General features: G+C 39.4%; 1 protein-coding gene across 2 annotated transcripts in view; it reads right to left on the minus strand.

The window, feature by feature from the left end:
* Positions 1-20,013, minus strand: part of MTOR (mechanistic target of rapamycin kinase) — a 65,009-nt gene that overhangs the window by 2,381 nt on the left and 42,615 nt on the right. For both annotated transcript variants that reach the window (XM_082777160.1, XM_082777159.1), the window contains 23 exons: positions 19,503-19,580; positions 19,016-19,123; positions 17,510-17,635; positions 16,730-16,861; positions 13,574-13,689; positions 12,150-12,267; positions 11,187-11,393; positions 10,486-10,586; positions 10,123-10,219; positions 9,390-9,488; positions 8,676-8,798; positions 7,893-8,075; positions 7,109-7,243; positions 6,635-6,809; positions 6,232-6,367; positions 5,493-5,640; positions 4,677-4,799; positions 4,141-4,223; positions 2,532-2,604; positions 1,954-2,028; positions 1,312-1,447; positions 941-1,006; positions 168-248 (listed from right to left, as the gene is read on the minus strand). In XM_082777160.1, coding sequence (XP_082633286.1) covers positions 168-248; positions 941-1,006; positions 1,312-1,447; positions 1,954-2,028; positions 2,532-2,604; positions 4,141-4,223; positions 4,677-4,799; positions 5,493-5,640; positions 6,232-6,367; positions 6,635-6,809; positions 7,109-7,243; positions 7,893-8,075; positions 8,676-8,798; positions 9,390-9,488; positions 10,123-10,219; positions 10,486-10,586; positions 11,187-11,393; positions 12,150-12,267; positions 13,574-13,689; positions 16,730-16,861; positions 17,510-17,635; positions 19,016-19,123; positions 19,503-19,580 — 2,719 coding nt within the window. The remainder of the gene's footprint in view (positions 1-167; positions 249-940; positions 1,007-1,311; positions 1,448-1,953; positions 2,029-2,531; positions 2,605-4,140; positions 4,224-4,676; positions 4,800-5,492; positions 5,641-6,231; positions 6,368-6,634; positions 6,810-7,108; positions 7,244-7,892; positions 8,076-8,675; positions 8,799-9,389; positions 9,489-10,122; positions 10,220-10,485; positions 10,587-11,186; positions 11,394-12,149; positions 12,268-13,573; positions 13,690-16,729; positions 16,862-17,509; positions 17,636-19,015; positions 19,124-19,502; positions 19,581-20,013) is intronic.

Below are 20,013 nucleotides of genomic sequence, written 5' to 3' on the forward strand. Positions count from 1 at the left end.
TTTCTGTCACCTTTTTTGGAATTGAGAACACAGGTAATTACATTCCTCACCTATGCTGACAAGAAACTGTGTGTGTCCTGTCTCTGGTGACCATATCAGGATCAAGGTGAAATTTCAATATTTAAGAACAATTTCTGCATCAGTGTGAAAACATCAAAGAAACTTACTGAAGGAATGGATGGATTCAGGCACTGTGGTCCCAGTTTTCTTATGGGCTGTCTCACCCAGTTCCACACTGTCCAACATTTCTTTTGATAAATACATGAAAACAAAAACACAAACTTAAAACTGAAAGGCAGGTAAAATAACATATTTTTGGATACATTAATAAAATGGTTTTATCAGCTCCTTTGAATAGTATACTTGATTGTGACAAACTACATTACACATATCTATTGCTAACAGAAATGTATCACAGGAGCAAACATTGTTTTTCCCCTGCTAGTATACTGAAAGACCTGATCCAACCTTTAGGAACATTGCACGAAAGTGTACTTGAAAGATACTTTGAAGTGATACACAATTAACCTGAAACTACGTTAAAAATGTTTATCCATACAACACTCCATATGAAATGTTGCCACTATTTAGTCCAAAAGCAAACTGGTAAGATTCAATGTAATGAATCTTCAACACTCAGATGACTACTTGCCAAGTTTTGTACACTAAAATTGATTAGATAAGTAAATAACTATCAGATGTCAATTATTTCTTGGATTACATCAGTTTATATGTTCCAGAAGGGTGTTAATTTAACTGTAAAAGGGGATCTCCTCTTTGAGTCAAAGTACTGAACTTGCCACTTCCAGTCCAAAAGCTAATGACAATAAGCTCTTTGTCTACTTTTGAGAAGAAAGAAGACTTCAAATATCTTCCCAGCCTTGTACACTGTCAAAAAGTGCTCCAAACATTTATGATATATAACATCGTTTTTACTCACCTACTGACTGACTAGCTGAGTAGGAGTCTGTTCTTGTTCGTGAGCGCTTATTGCCCTTTGTATTTGCTGCAAAAAAAAAAAAAAAAAAAAAAGAGTTGAAAAGTATCAACTGGAATTTGAGTGTTTTGCAGCAAATTTGTGTGTTGCTAAGTTCTGCATCTGTTTAATGGCAGAAGGGTTTTAACCACAATGCTAAGTTTACACTACAATCCCTAAAAGCATATGCAGTAAATAGCACTTGCAAACCAACAATTTAATCAGACTGTCCTCGAACTGACACTGGGTTTTAGGCCTCTGGATTTCTTGTATGAATAAAACTTGAATCAGAGTGATGAGTCTCCTGCTGTCAGTGGTTTATCAGAATAACTTACTGTCCATCAGCCTCCAGTTCAATAACGGATCATACACAAAGGCTTCAAGCACAGCCATGACACTGTCCTTATGTTCACGCAGGACTTCCATCACTGTGTGACAGGTGATTCTGTAATTGCCATCAAGGCCTGTCACCTTCAGAAAAGAAAGAAGTGAATCAACCACGCTGCTTTGTTTGCTATACCACTCCAACCCTATTCTTCAGGGAGCAGGGAACAACTTTTGCTTTGAATTGAAATTCTCTGCTGCCATTCCCTGTTCATTAGGAGAACATGATACATGTTCATTATACTCTGTGCTCCCTTCTGCCATCAAGATGATCGCTGTAAAGTACCATGCTATTGGCTGCATTTGGTTGACACAAATAGCTATTTGAAATAAGGAAACTGAGGAAGGCCTGAGAAACTGAAGTGGTTTTTTTTTTCCCCATCAATGAAAAAGCTGCTTTCCACAGTAACGTATTGTAAAGTCCACAAGAGATATTTTAACTTACAGACAATGCAGCTGAAATATTAACATCTCTCCTTTGTGCAGGATTGCAGAGGTTCAACCCATAACAGTAAATACAGAAGAAAAAAAATATAAATCAGTGCCATTTTCCCTAGGAATAATTCCCTTCATATTAAAGAGGGGATGTATACCTCCATAGCATTTGTCAGCATTCTTGTTAACCTAAAGGGAATCTTCTCAGGGAACTTCTCTCTTGTCATTGCAACCTAAACACGCGATAGAGAATTAATAAATTAGCAGCGAACATATTTAAGAATTAATAAAAGCTTTTTTTCTTGCTTTAACCCTAAAGGTTGTATTACAAACAGAAAATAAGTCCCAGCGTTGTTCTGAGTTTGAACGCATTCTTTAGAGAAGCTGGATAATGAACTAGGTAACATGGAAAGCTTAAACATGTGCCCCTGTTGCTACTGTTAAGCAACAGACTGCCTTGCATCAGCTTAAATTGCTCCAAAAAATTTTATGGAAAATGATGCTAGCACTTCCTTACTTGTTCTGGAGTGGTTAGCTAATCACCAAGACATGCCTCTCAGACAGAGCATCCACTATTTTTATTTTGCCAGTAGGTAAAGTGAAGCCCATAAAAGAGCCAAACAGCTTGCCCAGGACCACTCTCCAAGGCCAGTTTGTCCTGGGTAACAGATTTATTTCTGTTCCGCCAGAAAATGTGAAATACTACTAAAATTTATGTTGAAATACAAAGGTTTACCTCAAAACAGTCCCCGAAGTCGATATGCAGGATCTTTCCACTCAGCCTATCTAACATCAGATTGGAAGGGTGTCTTTGATAAAGGAGTAGGAGAAAAAGCAGAATGACAGATCATTAAGAAAAAAAAACAGAGTAAATCACAGCTCCAGTCTGAAATGATATTTATCTTCATGAATGAGAACAGCCAGTGACAGCTTTCTTGTCTGAGATCTTCAATCTCAGGGTGAACAGAAGAGCTTCCTGACAGTGCGTCTATCACATTATTTTTGTAATTACTTCTCAGGAGTTAGAGACTGTCTCACCATAGAAGATAAACAACCCACTGGACCAGAGCCATCAGTACAACTCTTGGATATGAACATCTATTTTTCAGTTAGGATAAGTTCTACTTGTTTTATGCTTTTTCATTGTTTTTCAGTATAGAAATATGTAATGAATTATGCTAGAGGTGAAGTAATGCAAACTGGATACCACTAGAAGAGAAGAGAATCAGTCTTGACTAAGAGAAACAAAGATGCTGTTATTCATGTCGACTTATGCCAATTTTGTTTTAATCCAATTTTCAAAGGTTTAAAATTTCATCATCTAAGTCCTTAAGTTCAAAATTTCATCATAAGTGTTTAAGTTCAGGAATAAAACTTATTCATGAAAACATTTGAGGATTTAGCTGTTTTTGCACTACAGACCTTAATTCTAAACTCCATTGCCCTAAAAAATATTTTGGAAATTATGAGTCCCCCTTTTGACAGTAAATCACATGTTAAATCCAATATTTGTTCATTTTATTTTTTCCATTTGACAAATTGTTTAAGGTACGTACTTCCATCCAGTAAACATCTGCACTGCAGATCAGAAAAAAAAACATCATCTTAAATAATACTCAAAGCCAACATCAACTCTCATTTGTTTTCAGTCTAGAGCAGCCTTTGAGGAGTATTTATTGGGGAATTAATGTGTCTATGACAGCTGCTGTGAGCACACACAGCACTGGAGGTTCCTGCTTCACAGAATATATACCCATCAAGCAAAACAGGCTGCAAAATAAGTAGTGTATTGAACCCATTTGGAGGGGACCTCTGCCACTAAATACTTCTTGAATTTCTTTTTGCTACTTCAGAGAATAAGAACAGATGCTTGATCATAGCACGTCTTTCCTCCTCAGAAATCTGAGAGTATATATGCAGTCATAACAGCTATCACAAAAAAAAGCAATGTCATATGCATGAAGCACAGATAAGCACAAAGATTGGTGGCAAGAGTCAACACTACTTCCATTTTATAGGAAGGATGGAGAAAGATTTCCCATTCTATAACTGACAGATAAGGCCAAAACTAGAACTTGTGGCTCCTGACATAGTCCTGCACGTATTCTTCTCGGAACAGGAAAAAAACAAAACTCTTATCTGTACTCAAGACACAAAAACCCTACTGCACATTCTGTAGTGTTGGAAATAATGTCAGCACAATTAAGTCTTGAAAGATGGTGTCATTACAACTCAGCAATATCCACACTGAAAGATGTTATCATAAGAACAGATCCAAGGAACAAATTGAGAAGCCTACGCAGCCTTTGCTTTTATTTAAAAGAAGCCTTTGCAATTATACTCACCTGTCCCCGAGGCCCAAAATGTACCCAACCATTGACATCACAGCTAGTGAACGAGTGTAGTTTGTTCTTCTGTCAAACCACACCTACAAGTGGAGACAAAATAGAAAAAGCCAGTCATGCACGTTGTGTTTCAGCTTGTATTTTAAACTCATACATTAACCACTGCATTTTGCACAAAGCTAAACTGTGATATATTTAGGTTTCAATACACTTTGTAACTTGATGGGGTTCAAACGTACTGTGGCCTTGAATTAGATGTCTAAGCCATTACGATAATATATCCCAAGGCTCCTGCTTATTTCTCCCCATACACAGCATATGAAACTTCATTCTCCAGTCTTGTGCTTTCGACCGCACTCTGGCAGTCATTGTGATCTGAGCCCTATAAGGCTTCTTGTCAGGGGACACACATTCTGCAGTGATTCATCTGTAGTTTGTGATGTGTAAATACACCCACCTCTCCCACATTCTGCAGAGAAGGTAATTTCTTATAATGCTGATTGCCAAACACAAGCCAATACATGTGCTGAACTAACCTCTGAGCTTGGACTTTTCAACCACAGCAGTTTGGCTAGGTCGTCTCCAGCTGTGTTATTGACAGCATGTTCAAAGACTTCTACTTTCTGCATCAACGTCAGGTGGTCATAATCTGGAGCCATCTGTAATTAAGAAGTGACATTCAGTAACTGAAAAAAATTTTTATAATACACGAATAATTTCAAGATAAACTCGATAAAAACTTGATAAAAAGTTATTTGTAGACTGACCAGTATGTTTTCAAAAAACATAGTATGACTACCCAACAGTGAAGAATTCATTTGAAATGGGACAATGAGCGATTTAGCATCCACAAAATAGTCCATAACCATACTTAATTAAAATACCAGTGAGGTAAATGTTTTGAAAAACATTTTCCAAATGTGTCTTCTGGGCTGGCACACACTTTCCTTTTTGGCAAGCAATTTCAACCTTTCTAGTAATGTTCTGTTTCTCCAGTCTGTCTAATTTTGGCCCTGTTCCTTAGTCACAATGTTTGCAAATGCCAGCACCACGGCACCTCCTATAAAGGCATATCATATTCATGCAAAACTCCAAACACATTTTAGTCACCAGATGGTAACAACTTGTGGTCACTGCTAAAACAGGAAAGGAGAAACGGTTGCATTTATGGCCAATGTCACTTTTTGTGTAGCATTTTAGAACTCTTACCTGATATTCTTGCATTTATTACTGGTACCAACAACAAATCAGAATACAGGTAAAACATGAAAAACATGTGCACCATTATTATGCACTTAGACACCGGGGTCCTAAAAGGATGTACCAAAAAATCTGCTAGCTTCGCCCCTTACCCTCAGCATGATGCGATGTTCAATGTTGAGCAGGATCTTTTTCTTCTCTCTGTAGTCTCGGATGAGGGCATGCAGCGTGTCACAGTGGGGAACCCAACCTATCAAGCCTGAATTTGTTGACAGTGGAATAACAGCATATCTCTGGATGCTATAGGAAAAAATGGAGAATCAGAGCTCAAACTGTTGTACGTTACCAGTTGCTACATTTCTACATGATGTTATTTTTTTCCAAACAGACCTGGAACATCCATTTGGAAGGCTTATATGATTTTCTCTGAAAGACTGCTTTCAGAAGGTACATATTATGTCACCCACAATGACCTATAATTTGCACATGAGGTTTGATATGTTTATGGTCGAAAGACAGTGTACAGAACTGCAACCAGTGACTATTCACCAAGCTATTTAGTGACTATAATAAAAAAAATCCTTGTCAAAAAGACTGCTCTCAGGATCCCTAAGGCAGACCTCAAGCTATCTTGAAATAGGGGTTCTCTTAAAGACAACAACAATTCACAAGATGCAACTTGAATTAAAGAAAACAAACTCCCTCAAGATACATTTCTTCCAAATTTGACTTCTACAAATGTGCACTCTCTTGTGTGCTCAAATCACCTTAGTTACAAGGTTTTCCATTTCATCACAAACCATCTGGTTGTGCCAAAGGTTCCTTGGGAACTGTACGTTTGCTGGATGTCACTTGTGCATAAGCACGTTCAGTGATCATCCTAACACATACCTGAGGTTTTTACGAAGAGAAGTTGGGTCATTTGCTAGCAGAGTGTTGACCAACCCGAAAAGCTGCATCACTCTTTCATCTTGGCGAAGGTCTTCATGACCTTTCAGAAGGAATACAAACTCATGCCCATTGCTTCCTGCAGAAGAATTAATAGGCAAAAGTTTATTGTTGCTGAACAAACATAGAAGAGTAAACAGAAGTGCACCCAACAACTGAGAAATTTGGCAGTCAGACTGACCAGACTACTAAGAAACGCATCAATGGAAAAGTTGGAGAAGTTTTACTTGATATATATATATATATATGCATATATACACACACATATACATACACACACAGTACAACCTAGAAGCAACAACTGTTCAAATACCAGAATAATAAGGAAAAAACTGCTACCTCTTACCCATTAACGTTAGTTTCCTGGGCCGCTGCTTGGAAGTGATGACCTGCAGTGAGGGTGCAATGGACTGGATGCGGATGATGGGCTGGTTGGGGTCATATGTTCCTGGCACTGCCAATTCCAGATCCCGGCACATTAAGAGTTTTGGAGACACATACTGTAGTTCCAAAGAAGTGAGCTACCAAAAACAAATGAAATATAATCCCCCTAAGCATTTCAGTTAAAACTCATTTAAACATCTGAAGAGTTCATGCTGGCAAAGGGCCTAGAACAGTTCAGAGTCAGCTGTCAATACTTCTGTTGCTTGCAGGAAGTGCTCTGTAAGCTGCAAGTTTGTTGCTTATGCAGCTTCTGGGCAAAACACATGCAGTTGTTCCCAGAATACTCAATGTTTTGAATAACCAGGAAACACGAAACAGATCTGTATTGACAACTTGCACTGTGAGACCCACAACTGAACTAAACCTCTCCGCTCACCTGAGGCAGCTGCTTTGAGATACGCCTGAACACATGGTAATAGAGATCCCAAGCCTGGGTTAGGTCCTTGACATTTCCTGATTTCATGTACTTCCTGCACCATTCCTGAGCTTCCATTAGATCTCTGCCATAGGCCTAGAGAGGAGGTGGAAAACAAGAAAAACATTTCTACAGACTACAGTGGAACAGGTGGAGACCAGTTAATACCAACACAGAGCATCACAGTCTTTTTTCAAACTGCATTACAAATACTTGACCCCGCATCTTTATAGCATGTTGGAATTAAAGATCCCGAGATTCCCAGATCTAAGACAGGTGATGAGTTTACGAGGCAAAGTTACTTACAAATGCACTTCACAATAGGAGGCAACTGAATAGAATCACCCTTTAACAGCAGACTCACAAGCTCAAATGAATTCCTTTTGCCTAGTTGAGAGAGGTCAAGTCTACCATCCATGTTAGAGGTTATCACAAAGCAAAGCAGACTGCAGTTAAAAGAGTCAACTGCAAAGCAGTTATATTTTCCAAACCTCAGACACCCAGCTGACCTAAGACTCCAAATATATTTGACTACATATCTGCGTTGCTATTCCCATGTAATACAATAGTCACCCAAAATCATACAGATCCAGAAACAAGCAAAAGTAATGAAATCTGCAGCTAACATAATCAGGCTCAACAGCCTTCCTCTTTCTATTAGATTGCAGTGGTTCTTGGAATTCTTCTGGGGCAGATGGTTGTCCCACCTAATTCTGAGGGCAAACAGAAGTTTATTTGCTGATACCTGATTGAAGGATGTCTCTTTTAAAGTCTGAGGCCCACGCTCCATCATTGCATGAAGTGGTTCCAGCACCTCAAACATTCCCTTGACATTCCTTTCTCCAAAGTATAGGCGAGATGCTTCTTCCAACCCTTCATGCCACATCTCATGCCATAGGATAGCTACTCGGATTAGCTCTTCACTCACCTGTTTTGAGACAGAAGAAAAGATTAAATAGTCAAAAAAATCACTATGAATGCATGCTAACTTAATGAAAAACTACTTTATTTTCTAGTGATTATGAAATAATCGTTGTTGTCAGCTAGAGGGAGCTACAAATACTCCCACAATTCTGCTGTTCCTCTCTGTCCAAGAAGTTGATCAGGCTTTTCTCACTGTATTTGTTGCCTTTGAAATTTTGTATATATTTGTATAACACGGCCTGGAAGCATTACTTTTCACTTATTCATATAAAGTTTTAGCAATTGAATTAAATCACTCTTTCCATGCTATGCTTGTTTTGTTTCCACTTTTCATTAACTAAAAATATCTTTCTGTGAAACAATGATTCTTCATCTATTCCATCTCTATTTGTCAGGAGACAGAAGATCTCAGTGTCTGAATGTTAAGGTTCTTTTTATATTAAATTATTCTCGTTAATTTATACTAATACTATAAGTACTTCCAAATTAAGAAAAAAAAAACAACAAAACAAAGCCTCTACTTGAACAAAATGAACACTGAACAATCATTTCTGGGTTGTTGTATCTGAAACACAATACATCTCACTGTACACTAAGCACTCACCATCATCGCCTGCTGTACCAGAGTGTTACTGTGCTCACACATGTTTTTCAAGATCTTATTTGCAGCATTGTGGCGAGCGGTGGTTGTGGATTTAGAGGCCACAGTCAAAGGATAGATCAAAGCCTACAAGAGATACAAACCAATAGCATTTTAGAACCATACAGAAGAGATTCATAAATGGAAAGATTAGCAAAACATTAATAGCAGTCTTAGGGGCAGACAAGAGAAAGTAATCTTGCTTCTTGAGAGAGATGGTAGGAACTTGCTATTTGACATCTTCCAACCTGAAAAGCTCAGAAGACTAATTTTCTGAATAGCAGAATGACTTTAAGAGCCTGTATTAAACAGGAAGAACAAAAGACTGCCTTTAGCATTTTGTGATTTTCCACACCGTGGGAAGAATTCAGATAAATCATCTCTGGAGCAGCCTCTTAATAGTCACTTAATTAGATTAGATTTAAGAAGGTGATCTGCGCTATCCAATTTTCTATTAGAAGGAGAGAAGATGCCCTGCTGCATGGCACATCTACCTATTATTTCCATTTTTATTTGAAGAGGGATGAGGTGAAATAGTCCCTCAGAACTGCAACAGCCCCAATTCTCACCTGCTGTGACTTCCACTGCAGGTATCTAGACTCAATGAAATAGAACATACAGAAAAAGCCTTCATTGGCTACAAGTCTAATGAAATTCATCCTCTAAGCCAAAGCTTACCTGAGGATGGTACCGCCCAATATCTGTGAGGAGCTGGTGAATGAGACGTCCTACTAGTGGTCGAGGTGTGTCAATTCTTGCAATGAGCTGAGGGATAACCTAGTGGTAAAAATAAGCAAAAACAAACATCCCTGTCAAATCCTGTGTTCAGTTCACAGGCTGTTCTGCCGTCTGTCAGAGACCTCACAGTCTTTAAAGGAGACAGAGGCCCATCATTCATTTTTGAGATAGAGAATAACACAGCAAAATTCCAACCAGCATCCGAAATGCAGAACGGCTCAGTGAGATGACAAGGATCATGCAAAACTATTATAGGACCTTGATACAGAAGTAAGATGTGTCTTGGAAGGGCAATGTTCAAATAAGAAATTAAGTTGTTTTTACAAGACTCATTCTAGAAATCCATCCTGAAATAGACTCACTGTCTGGATTACAGAGCAGCAGTGTTGTTTTATACTTGATCACCACTGAACGCATATCATTTTTAATTTTAGAATCTTCACTCCCATTCATATGCACTAGTCTACATATAAATACAAAAATGAGTGCAAGAATGTTTCTCCCATGTCTATTCAAGATGTTTGTTAAATCATTTACAAATTGTACTGCAAATACACAGCTCTCAGGACTCACCTACAGAATTGTTTAGCAAAGAATCACGATGCCTAACATGTAACAGATCCCCAAGCTCCTGCTAAAACTATGATTTGCCTTAGTGCTTTGTGTTTCTTACCTGCAGCCACGTATCTATTTGTATTGCCTTGACTCCTTCAACCAAAGCCTCATTCACATCAGGCCAGTGGCCATAATCAAACCACAGAGTAAGGACCCTGAAAAGAAGAAACACATTCATTAGGAATGAAACAACAAAAATAACCAAACATTCCAGTCAAATAACTTCAGACCCATTTCCAAGAAACTCCTCTTCCAGGAACCAAGCACTGGCAGGAGGACAAAGGCTCATCTACCTAACGTATATTTGCTTGGATTAAGCGTTCACTTAGTTTAGCCACAACAAAAACAGCAGAAACAGGTTTTACCTATTCCTAAACCATGTGCCTTTATCAGCTAGATTTCACTCACTTTTATTACATACCTGAGAGTGTCTTGTAGGTTGTTTCCTCGAGACAGAGATATGGATCGGAAGAAACCCTGGACAGCTGGGACTGTGTACATCAAGAGGGTCTTAGATAAATCCTTTTGGAATGAAAATTGCTGCATTAGTTCTACACAGGAATACCAATCCACAGGAATCCTAAAAGTGGAAACAAATCTAATCCACGTTATAGTTGACTTCTGCTTATACCCCTCACAGGCCATGTTGCTCCTGAAGTTTATTTTTGCTTGACAAAGTATATTTACGTTGATCTGCATTTATGTAGATCTTGCAGCATGGGAGGGAACATACTGTGAAATGTTTTTATACTTCAGTTTGTTGGCAAAACTATGACCAGCAAAGAAGTCTAAAAGCTACAACTCTGCTATAACTTGTAAGTAAAAGTCTGTCACAAAGGGCTCAGACAGTAGAACTTGTTAACGCACATTGCATCGCCTAGGATAGCCTTCCATGCCTTTGCTCTTTGTTCACATAAAATTTATAGTCATTTGTACTTTTAGTCCTCTTCCCCTATGACTGAGTTAACCTGAGCTTCCTCACTTTTGCTGTAGCTATGAGCATATATACACAGACAATGTCCTCAAACCAGACCTACACAGTAGCTTGCTCCCCACCATAAACCTTTCTCATTTCTGAGCAATAAGTACCAATCTCTTAAGTTAAGCAGGGAAGATGAATACCTCAGTGACTTTCTTCTGCACTGGAGATGGGATGGGACTGTTCTCTGTGCTCTCTGCATCACTCTCACTGTTGCTGCCCTCGGTGTTGGCGCTGGTGATGCTGGCTCCACTGGCATGACGTAGTTTCTTTTTCTCATCTCTGGCCTGGTTCTGATGTTTATAGTGAAGCACTGCTTCAAAGTTCATCACTGCCCAGGCATGCCAGGCCTGCCAAGAGGAGAGAAGAACTTCAACAAAAATCATAAGGATGATGAAACCCTTTCTACAACCTGTACTTTCTAATTATTAGAGATAATAATCCAACCTTTCTGAGTCCACAGACGAGCAGTAAGTAATGCCCTGCAGACAACACGGTGTTCTGCTTTCTCTAATCACTTGTAGTTTTAATTGCCTTATTATCCTAACATCACGGTGAGTTCTTGGCTAAGAGCTTCATGTTGGACATTACAGCATCAAAGGAGCAGAAATTAAATCAGATTACATTCCCATGCTCCTTAATTTTTCAAAGCTTAAAACAAGTAATAATATGCTAGGACTAGGGGAGGTGTAATGGGAGGAGATGCAGGAGATGGCTGCCCCAAAGATCTGGCATCAAATGTTAATTCACAACCTTGAAGTCAAAGGCTCTTTGGAGAATTAGTGACAAGGGTCCTTTCCTAGTTCAAGTACACTGAGTGATATATACAAGATTAATGTTTTTCATTTAGATTATCCTTTCTCCTACATGGTTAACTGACAGGAGAGAAAGTCCCAAAAGGAGGGGTAGAAACTGAACTGTGGCCTAGTTGTATCAGCCAGATAAAATTCAAAAAAAGGATCTCATAATTGCTTTCTTGTTTTTCATATCCTACCCAGAGTAACAAGGCAGATGGTTACAGGCTATCTTCCTTTCTTATGTTATTGGATGTGATCAGATTCACTGATCTCCCTGCAATTGTGCCTGGAACCTTTTTCCTTACTGACCTTGTACCAGTTGCGATCATGCTCTGTTGCAGCACTGTAGTATTGTAAGACTTTGGGGATGGTACTCTCATTAATGCCTTGCAGGTTCAGCTGCCACTCACCCAGTTTCAGGAAACACCTGGTTAAGCAAAAGGATTATTGACTCAGACAGAACCTAGAATGAAAACAAAGTCCGCTGGTTTAAGAGGCAGACTTCTTATCCAAAGTTGGAAAGGTATTCGTTTGGTAAACCCACTCAGTGGGCCTCTTCTACACACAGTGAGCATATGCATGAACACGTAAGGTTCAAAAACACCTACATCCTGCTTGTAAGCGTGCAGCTAAGTAGGTATTGGTTTCACTTTTAGGAAGCAAGGAAAGGATCAAACTTGGGTCCCCAGTTATAAAATTCATTTCAGAACTAACTAGCAAAAGCATCAAAAGACTTCATTAGTGATGATAAAAGGCACACAGCATATGTGCTGACTAGCTATACTTATCACCATATGAACTAGAATTCTAGAGAGAACACCCACCACCCAGCGAGTGGAAACAGACTGAATGCTCTTCCCCCAAGCCAGAACCCCGTTAAGTCATCCCCTCCTGGAGGAAAGAAAAACAACATATTTTCACTGCAGCAGGGTGTGGCTGTGAAGGTCTGTGCAAGGTTTACTACTTTGCTCCTTCAGACTAAATATCACAGTTACATGGCTGTCCTTTCTAAATTTTGAGTTTTCCAGCAAGCCTTGTGCAAGAAAAATAACTCATTACTAACGTGTCTTCCAGGATAGTTAGTCTGAAAAAGCTAAGATGATGCTATTATCAGGTTTCCATTCTCATAAAATTAAATGAAGTGCATGCGTCCCTTAAAAATAATAATAAAAAAAATACAATCTGTTCAGTAGTGAATGCTATGCAATTTCTTCTTTAAATTGAAAAGAACTGATCTGTTAACCTGAGGCTCATGGAGGAAAACAGAGTTTATGAGATGTATTTTTAATACAACAATATTTTAAGAGACAATCACATGCTGAGCACCGAATGCCCAAAGCACTGCTGTTGTACTAAGGGCACACACTGCCAAGCAGAGATCTGCCAGGCATGTGGGAAGCATTTCTTTCCTACTGACTGGATCTCCTGAAAAAAGAAAGAGGAGAGCTATGCCTTCTGTCAGTGAGCCACAGTGCTGGAAAAACACAAACAGCTGCCAGGGACAAATACAAGCTCGTTTATACTGATGTATCATCATAACACTTACAGAAATTATGAGGTAAATAATGATGTGTACCAAAGGGGTTTCTACTATCTAAATGATAAATCCCCCATTCCTCTTAATTAAAGAGCGGGCCCTGTCTGAAACATATCATCTGCATGGACCCTACAACCTCAGGAAGAACATCAGTGTCACCATACAGCTAAAGGGTCTCCAGGGACCAGGTGCTGACCGTGCCATGAGCTTGTGGAGTTCCTGCTTGTGCTGCTGGTCCTCAGTCGCAATAGCATGCTGTGCCTGCTGCTGCATTGTCTGTACGAAGAGCTGCATGTGCTGGAACGCATCAATCTGTAATCGGAGGATGGTTGTGGTAAGGACCATTGGGGTTAAAGAAAAATTCGCAAGAGAAAGACAAGGAGGAAATAAGACTTCACTGAATGCAAAAAATACAGCTTTGTTTTCTTTCAAAGCCTTTTATCCATTTATATAACTCTAGAATCAATTTGTACCAGGTCTGTTGTGCCTAATAAATGAGTTCCTGGGAAGCCTATCTGTAATATGCTATGGCTTGGAGAAGACAATTTGAGAAACACTGCCTAAAGGGAAATTTGCAGCTTCCTGATCTTCCCTCCTAAACCCCGAGCTTTGGCTAGATTTACAGGACACGCCACAGCACCTAAGCTATGAGTTATTTCAACAAATGAAAAATCTAGATTCCTTCTGAAGTTGTCTAGGAAGTACAAATGTATGTTGCTCCCTTGCCAGCAGACTACATTGGGCAGTAGTGCTAAAGCAACTTCCACTATTAAATTCTAGGGGGACATGCTTTGAAATTCCTTGGGAAGAATTATGGGGTAAAGAAACTGACGATTTAAGAAAAAAAAGTGTGTATGCTTCACTGGAAGCAATCAGAGTAAAGCTCTTGCAATCTGCAAGGTCATTTCAGGTCAGAAACTACAGAATGTGCTGTGAAGAGTCCAATTTACTTCTGTTCCACCTACAGGAATGAGATACTTCAGAGTGAGACAAGAATCACCTGAGCTGAAATGCCTTATCTGTCCAGTTCAAATGTCAGCATGCACAAATCAGTTGTCATGAAAAAGGGATTTGCCCAAGGCAAAATTAAAGTATCACATTATTAAGGGTGGGAGCATTCCACAACTAATAACCTAGATACTTAATTAGAAATGGGAGGGAAGAATAACCTTAAATATGGTAATGCTGTTGTGCCAGACATTCATCAAAAAAAAAGACAAAAAGACATTGCCAAATATTTGCGTGTCCCCTCTCGTACCTGGACACACCCAATGGTCTGCTTGTGGAGTCAAAACACAGGGTAAAATTATTCAGTTTCCATTAATATTGAAAATTAATCACCAGAAACTGACACGCAGAGCACTTCAGACTGAAAGCAGTATGTTTTCGCTAACAATTGAATTCCTAAACCTGCATGCAGCTTTGCTATACTGTATGTCTGCAGAGAGAAGGTGCTAGCAAAAGTCCTTTTTAGAACAAAATGCAGTGGGGTTTACTTCTCCACCTTTTTATCTGTTGTTTAAGAAAAGATTACTGTGCAGCTTTCCAGGTGCTATATAGCAGGTTTCCATCCAGATCCCAGCTTGTCTCCTGCTGGATCTGCCAAATGCCAAAGTGATGGTAAGGAAAATATTTTAGGTCAACCAATCAAACTTAAACTCCTCAGCTAGAGGAAATGGTCATTTCATACCGTGCCAGCCAACCTCACTGGGTTGTTGCTTAGGATACCAAAACAAGTGAACACACTCTCCTAAACCTCTGGCCTATGCACATCACTACATCTGACCATGTATTGTTTAGTTACCTCAAAATAGTGCAGAAGCATACACCCAGCCACGTAATGCTCCTGGTACCAGCACAGAATTCCTGAGACACTTTCAGTGTTTGGTACATACAGATGCTGGAGTCTGACTGCAGACTTCACTGTACCCTAACTTAGCTCCTTCTGCCACAGAGCCACACCTTCAGCTATGAATTACAAAACTAAGCATATACTTTCCAAGTGCCACAGAAGTCTGAATCATTGAGTCAGCCCTTCCAGCAGACGCGTGCTCTCAGAAAGTACTGGGACATATATGCAGGTCTAAGATTAGTGCTATTTTGGGGAAAGTACTTCTCCCTCAGCACTGTAAACTCCCACTTATAATGTATTAAAGTCCCTATTTACACAGCTTATGTGCTGCAGGAAAATAGGAAATCATTCAACAAGCAAGAGGCTGTGATTGCAGCCACGTTTGTTTCTCCTTCTTGTATTTCCTGCTTTTCTATTTTTTCCCATCTTCATGGGCTCCACAAAATCTTATACCAGTTTATTTTAAATATATTCTCTTCCCTCCCCTAATCTTTGTGCATTTTTTTTCCTATTTCTTTATCACAGATCAAAAAGAAAAGCCCACTTTTAGTCAGAGAGGCAGGCAGAGATGACCCATATACTCCTGAATGAAGAAAGCAAGAGACCATTACACTGTTTTACAAAGCCAACAGAACAGGGCCTCATCAGCATCTCCTTCTGTTTTTTAAATTCAAATAAAGAATAGTTAGGTCATGGCAATCGTCCCATAGAAGTGGCTCTGCTCCAGTGCTGGCAATCCCAAAGGCAGAAAAAGTTTTTTTTTTAAAAAAAAGATGTGGCAGAACATGAGAATAAATGGAAGCTTTAATGTATCTTTAAAAAAAAAGATAAGTTACCCAGACTGAAGCTTATTGGATTTGAGTATGTAAATTCTCTCTGTGTTGCAATGTCAAAAACATTCACCCTAGGCTCTTCAGAGCCAAACTGTTCCCCTGACAAAACCTTATGTACTTTTCAGCTGTCTTTCAGTTAGAAGTTTTCAATCATGTCCTTAATAAAAGTCAGTTCTACTCAACAGCTAGAGTACAAATTGTTCGTGAAATTCTTCTAACACTGGAAATAAAAAACCTCCTTCCCCGTTTCAGTGTGTAACCCTGACCATATGTACAGCGTGGAGACCTGGCAATCAGAACAGTGGACTAAAAGTCAAGTACTGAGCCTACACAATAAAACCCTGGTGAGGACAGAAGAGCTACTACTGACCATTAATCTTAGCTGTATGCCATTAGTAGCTGATACTGGTTTAGCAAAGATAATCTTCCCATGGAGGAAATAAGTTGGGCCAGGCCTTCTCTGTCACTACGCAGATTTGAAATAAAATTTCAAAAGCTTGTCTACTGAATAACATTAAGGAAAGGGAGCAGTTACTCTTTTTTAGGTGAAGAAAATAACACCTTCAGCCTTGCCTTTGTTCTGTGTTGATTATGAAGATCTAACGTGTATGGGCACTGCACAAAACCTAAGCAATTAAATGTAGAGGGTACTATGTTCTTTTTGTACCTTACGGGCACTCTTCCACATGTGCTTCATGTATGCATAAGTCACTTGGGGATGCACTGTTGGCAGTGGGTGATCCAGCTGTCGAGATGGATCTACACCCAAGAGCAAGACGAGTGTCTTATGGGCCAAAGCCTAGAGAAAGTTACAAAGAGGAAAAAACAGGTTAGAACATGCTCATTCTTACTTCCATCTCACATTCACCCCAGACCTGCCTGCCACTAAGAGAAAAAAGAAAAAAAGTCAAACCCTCAGTATAAAATACAGACAAAGCAGGCTTTTTACCACTTCCTGGACTCATAAGAATGCCACATTATAAATCGTATACCTTTGCTGGACCGCAGCATTAGATTATCATTTCAGAAGCCAGTAGTGTGCGAAGTCTGTTTCAAATATTTTTGGTACTAAATAGTACAGTTACAATACAATTTCAACAGTCACATTTCATGATATTATCATTATTTTCTAGATTTGACAAAGAGTGCTTTATTGGAGAGCGCTATTGCTAATAATTACCAGTGCTGCATAACAACTTTCAGTAATAGCAGGTAACAAAAAACTGGCTCAAAAGTGCTCTCAGGTATAATACTAGTCTCACAAGAACAACCCTGGCTACAAGCATTAACTCCGTGCTAGTTACAATTTTAGCATTTCAACGTTTTCTGACCAGTCTGTTCCACAGGAGAGCTCATCCCATTTAGGCAATGAAAGAAGCTGGGAGGTTGAAGTGGCATGACACAGTCAGCTGTCTAAAAACCTGTTGTAGAGGTTGATAATGCTCACCAGTCTCCCACTCTTGCCACACAAGCTGGCATACTTGAGCCAAGTTCTCATGTCCTCGTGAGGGTTAACAACAAGTGACCGGACCATTAATATTCTCTGCCAGTCCTCCACAATCCGTTGACAGCCCTGGGAGAAAAAGGAAGAAAACTCATTAGTGTTGTATCTGCAATCTGCTCCACAGAGAATTAAGCCTAATTCAGAATCTGAAGGGATGTTTCCAAAGATGGAGAGACTCTGGTACCCATAAATCACAGCAGGCCGACATAAAGAACTATCTGGCTTTTTCCTTAGTACTGCAGTGTTGAAGCTGGTTAAGTCTCTGACCTGCTCTGAAGTTGGTGCTGATCCACAGACGACTTAGATTTAATTTTGAGGCAAATAAGAGAATTCCCAACTGCAGCAAGCACCTTAGGATCAAAGCATCTGTTTCTTTTCCTTTTGGATTTTTCCCCAAAACTGAGGGCTGGGAAGTTGGACAAAGCTTGTTCCCTGACACCCAAATAAACAACTCATACAATAGGCATTTGAAAATTATTAAAAAGAAGCTAGAAAACGCACAAGAACTGTACGTACTGCTTTCAGGACCATAAACAGCTGTATTCAGACATTACACTTCCTGTCACAGTTTCTCCACCCCAGCGGAATGCTCCCAAGCTTTTCCAGACAGGAGTGCAGATGGGAGACTAAAACCTTTGTCACAGTTTCCCAAACAGCTAAAAAACATGCAGCAGCAACAGGCTTTCATAATGAGGCACATATAGCAGTGGCAGCAGAGAACTCTGCATGAGGAAGAATTCTTTTCTCCACGCATTCTACCAAAATTTGGTGTATTTAGAGCATTTTACCCCAACTATGCTTTTTTTTTTTTTTTTTTTTAAATAATAATAAAAAAAATGCAGTGCAAAATATCTGGCTGTTTTTAGTTGTTCAGAGGTGCTCTGGAATTTTGTTGCAAGAAGGCAGTAACAAAGGCACAAACTTTCTTCAAACACAGGAAAATTAGCATTGGTAAACTTGATTTAAAAGAAGACAATGCTAATAAATTAGAAATATTCTCATAAGAGGCCAAAAAGGAACAGTACAATCTTTACCACACATGTGAATTCTTTGACCAGTTTACCAGCATTGTGAGAGAATTCCCTTTTCCTTAAAATGCAGATAAGTCAGGTAAAAAGCTCTAGTTTTATCAAAACCAGTATTTTGGAGTGAGATCCGACATTGAGATAAGCAGCTTTAGAGAAGCTAGTAACCTGTCTATTCTGTACACATCCATCTCCAGGCTGAAATCACCCTTTTAAGGTGTCACATCAGCGGACACCTCAGGCAGCCTAACCTAAAAGTCAACAGGGACAGACATAGAGGAGATGAAAAGCACGTAGTCATGTAAGCACATATGCTGTTGGGATAGAAAGAGAAAGAGGTGCTGAGCCATCGAACTGACTTTAAAGGAAACTGTTCCTGCTTGACATATCAGCTTCTCCATCCTTGATCTTTACACAGACGTACCTGCAGCCTTTCCCACCATATCTGGCGGATGATCTCACGGCGTTCTGGTACAAGTTTATACTGGATAACCTCTTCCAGCTCTGACAGCATCTGGCAGGATACCATAGCCTGAGGGAAACAATCACATTCCATCCCAATCACTATAGACGAATCTATAATTAACGAACAGTATTTTGGCATCAAAATCTTAAGTACATAAGCTCCCAACAGGTAAAGGACAGGCTGCTATATACTGACATGCAGATGATCCACTGATTCAAAATTTGTAAATGTCAATTATTTCTTTTGAGGGGTGGAGCTCATTTCACTATTTAATTTGTCTGTAAGTTGTTCTTGTGAAACTGTACTAATTATATGACAAAAGCCATTTAACTTGTGGGCCTACAAAGGTCTTATATTTGATACAAACACTACTCAGAAATTTTACCTAATTTCTCGAAATATTATGAAGCAGTAATGATGGAAATGAAGGCTAATAGATGCTTACCCCATAGGCTCGACTGTAGCTCTCTCCTGCCATGGCAGTCAGCTCAGCATCTAGTAGATCTCTGGCCTTGTCAATGCACTGAAATGAAAAAAGATTTTTGAGGGAAGGTGGGGGTGTTTTATCTAGAGCCAACTGTTCAAACTGCTATTCATCTGTTCCATCCATGAACAGAGCTGGCATTGTTCCTAATCTCTAACAAGAATCAGCAAAGGATATTACCAGTAGAAAGAATTGATAGGAAAGCTGTGTCCAAGGGTGGGTAATATAGGAGAAGGGGCCTTCATGTATCACTTGAACAGTCTGTGAAATTTGTCCTTCTACCAAATCAAAGTTTGCAGTACTTCTAATCCTACTGCCACTGTAGAGATCACCATCAATAACATGTATGGAGGAAAAGAATTCTACATTTTAGGGCAAGAGAGTCAGTTACAAAAAGACACGAGAAACGTCTCTTTCTTAAAATATCATGACAGAAAATGGTTTTCACTGTTTTACATAAGCCAACAGGTTT

The sequence above is a fragment of the Aythya marila genome, assembly GCF_965140915.1.
Source record: "Aythya marila genome assembly, chromosome: 21".
Classification (NCBI taxonomy): Eukaryota; Metazoa; Chordata; class Aves; order Anseriformes; family Anatidae; genus Aythya; species Aythya marila.